This window comes from Octopus bimaculoides, chromosome 30 (assembly GCF_001194135.2).
Source record: "Octopus bimaculoides isolate UCB-OBI-ISO-001 chromosome 30, ASM119413v2, whole genome shotgun sequence".
NCBI classification, from domain to species: Eukaryota; Metazoa; Mollusca; class Cephalopoda; order Octopoda; family Octopodidae; genus Octopus; species Octopus bimaculoides.
Genome location: NC_069010.1, coordinates 6,789,432 through 6,793,130, shown reverse-complemented (window position 1 = coordinate 6,793,130; position 3,699 = coordinate 6,789,432). Strand labels below are relative to the sequence as shown.

Here is a 3,699-nt window from a genome sequence, read left to right as displayed (position 1 = left end):
TGCATGGTTGGCATTTGGAAGGGCATCCAGCTTTCCATGCTAGCATGGGTTGGACGATTTGACTGAGGACTGGTGAACCGGATGGCAACACCAGGCTCCAATCTGATTTGGCAGAGTTTCTACAGCTGGATGCCCTTCATAACGCCAGCCACTCCGGGAGTGTAGTGGGTGCGTTTACGTGCCACCGGCACGACGGCTAGTCAGGTGGTACTGGCAACGGCCACGCTCAAAATGGTGTTTTTTACGTGCCACCTGCACAGGAACCAGTCCAGTGGCACTGGCAACAATCTCGCTCGAATGTCTTTACACGTGCCAGGAAGGCAACGCTGGGCACAGGTGCCATCACGATTTCGCTCTCGCTTCGCCGAGTTTCATGTCCAACGAAGGAGACGACATTGGCAATGGGACCAGTCGTCGTATTTAGTTCGATTTCGATTTCACTTGCCTCAACAGGTCTTTGCAAGTGGAACACACACACATGATGTGCTTCTTTCAATTTCTGTCTACCAAATCCACTCACAAGGCTTTGGTTGCGCTGGGTGTATAGAAGAAAACTAAGAAGCACCTGCCCAAGGTGCCATGCCGTGCTGTGGGACTGAACCCCAAACCCCACATGGTAGCAAACGAAGCTTCTTGACCATACACCCATTATTACTCTTTGCAATGAGTTAAAACTCATAAGATGATTCTTTGAAAGAAAATCATGGCCCTCAGAATAAAAAACTAAAATTCCTATGAATCCTGCATGTCTTTCTCACCTTTCTCTGTCTTTCGTCTCTCTTAGTCTTGCTATTTCACACCATCACCGTTTTCAAGAATTCCTCTTGCACTTTTTCATATCTTCAACAAAGCATCATGGCTTTTGGTAGAAACATTTTACTTTTTTTTTTTGTAGTCTTTTTGAATTTACAGGATTTTTTAAAACATATTATTTTTAATGTCAATTTAGCATTAGTAATTTTTTTTTTCAACAAAGTATCATAGTAGTAGTAGTAGTAGTAGTAGTAGTAGTAAAGATTGTTTGCCAACATAACATGACAGTCTTGGTTTAGGACGAATGTTGCTGTAATTTAACCCCGAGGAAACATTGTCTCCAGCTGGCTATACGGGAAATAACTCGGAAATCGCAATACACAGATATTGCTTTGAGCTGAGTGGGGGTGCTAGATTCCCTTGTTCGAAAATATAAGGACACAGATCGTGTCATATAGCCAGCTGGAGATGATGTCTCCTGGGGCTAAATTACAGCAACATTTGTCCTAAACCAGGACTGCCTTGTTATGTTGGCAAACAGTCTTTACTATAAAGTACTGTTGCTAAATATCTCACATTGTAAGATTTAAAAACAGTAATTTTCTTAAGTAGTAGTAGTAGTAGTAATAATTGGAGCATTCAACATGATAAAAAAACACATGAACAAAAATGTAGAAGCTACACCTGGACCCTTGACACTACACACTATCCATAAAAAGAGCCCCTACTAGGAACAGCCCACATCCTATGCAAGACACTGTCTATTCATTAATACAACCCAAACAAAACAATCCACAAACATAAGACACACTCTATATAATAAATATCCAATAAAATAAAACAACCACCAACAGGCTGGTTACTCAATAGAAAGACACACTCTATATAATAAATATCCAATAAAATAAAACAACCACCAACAGGCTGGTTACTCAATAGAAAGACACAACTCACATTACATACACTGCACTAATATAACAAAAGACTGCAACCAGACCCCATAACAAAAGACTGCAACCAGACCCCATAACAAAATAAATTGATGCATTCCCCCAACAGCAAAAAAGAACACACAGTGCTGCTCACACCGCAGAAATACAGTCGTGTTGCAGGTAATGCGGTAGAAATTTGCCTGAAACTACTAAATGTTTAATAATAATAACAACAATAATAACATTAATAATAATAATAATAATAATAATAATAATAATAATAATAATAACAATCCTTTCTACTATAGACACAAGGCCTGACATTTGGGGGAGGGGGGATAGTCGATTACATCGACCCCCAGTACTCAACTGGTATTTATTTCATCGTCCCTGAAAGGATGAAAGGCTAAGTCAACCTCGGCAGAATTTGAACTCGGAATGTGAAGATGGACAGCTGCTCATTATTATTATTATTATTATTATTATTATTATTATTATTATTATTATTATCATTTTTATTATTTTTATTATTATTATTATTATAATCATTATTATTGTTATATGTCTTATTAATTGTGTGTTTTAACAATTTCAGGAATTTGCTGTCTACGTGGGGTCGTGTGTCTGCATATTCATTGCAGCCATAGTTGCAGCCTGTTATGGGTATGTCGCATCTCTTGGTGCAGCTGCCGTAAGTACTATTCCTTTCATTCACTTTATCAATTCAGTCAGAACATAGATGCTTGGGCTGGAGTGATGGAGAAGAATGAGGGGGTTGTTTCTGAAAATTGCTACCTTATATTCACAAAGACATGACTATGAGCAGACATTAATGGATCTCCCCCCCAATCTACTTCATTTTTACTAACCACTGACTGGAACTTTATTGTACTTGGGATAGAGCTGTTAAGAGCCACAGACCATTGACTCAGATTTTCTATGGCTGAATGCTCTTCCTGTTGCCAACCATTGCCTGTTTTCCAAGCTATGAAATATTTCCCCCATGGCCAGACATGTTTTAACAGAAGGTTGGAAATAAACGACACTGCTTGTATGACAGTCATGCTTGTTTACTATCACAGGGTGACAAGAACAAGATGCAAACACACAGGTGGTGGTATTTTATTCTGGGCTCTTGTCCTTTTGGGACTGATTGTGGTAAGAAGCTTGCTTCCAAACCACATGATTCAGGTTCATTCCTCGTGCATGGCACCTTGAGAAAATGTTTTCTACTAGAGCCTCGAATGGACCAAAGCCTTATGAACAGATTTAGGAGACAAAAACTGAAAGAAGCTTGTTGTACATGTGTGTGTGTGTTTTTCCCCTCTACTGCTTATTGTATCTCATGAAGCCAATATAGCAAAAGTGCATGACTTCAATGACATGGAGTAGAGCAGAGGTCATGTCGCAGGTGAGGTCACGAACGGTGAGGAAAGGACTGTGAGAAACATAACTTATCGATCAATTAATCAAACGATTAATCAAACAATGGGTTAGTTAATTGGTTAAATAGTTAACCAATTGATAGAAGCAAATTAGATCAAGTGATGAAGTAACTTTAGCTGAATAAGAACCCAGGTTCGAAATTTCCCCCAAGACACCTGATGAAGGCTGGAGGGTGTATCAGTCGAAACGTTGTGTTGACAACAAACAAGATGAGGACAAATATCCGTCAAATGTAAATAATGTAAATAACGTAAATAATGTTGTATAAGATACTTCTGAACTGAGACCATTGCCAACATTTCTACAGCGTGTGAATCACTATATAGCATGTCTGCCAAATGATTTTGTAGACTAATTACACATAGGTTACAAATTTCAGAGAAGTTTGTAGCAGTTATTGATAAAGGCTACATACAGTTAAAGAAAATGTAGTTGTAGAAATATAAGAAAATGTAGTTGTGGAAATATAAGAAAATGTAGTTGTGGAAATATAAGAAAATGTAGTTGTGGAAATATAAGAAAATGTAGTTGGGGAAATATAAGAAAATGTAGTTGTGGAAATATAAGT

General features: G+C 38.3%; 1 protein-coding gene across 1 annotated transcript in view; it reads left to right on the top strand.

Moving 5' to 3' along the window:
* LOC106880726 (MARVEL domain-containing protein 1) overlaps nt 1–3,699 on the top strand; it is a 12,397-nt gene that overhangs the window by 5,410 nt on the left and 3,288 nt on the right. The window contains exon 3 of the mRNA XM_014930804.2: nt 2,281–2,376. Coding sequence (XP_014786290.1) covers nt 2,281–2,376 — 96 coding nt within the window. The remainder of the gene's footprint in view (nt 1–2,280; nt 2,377–3,699) is intronic.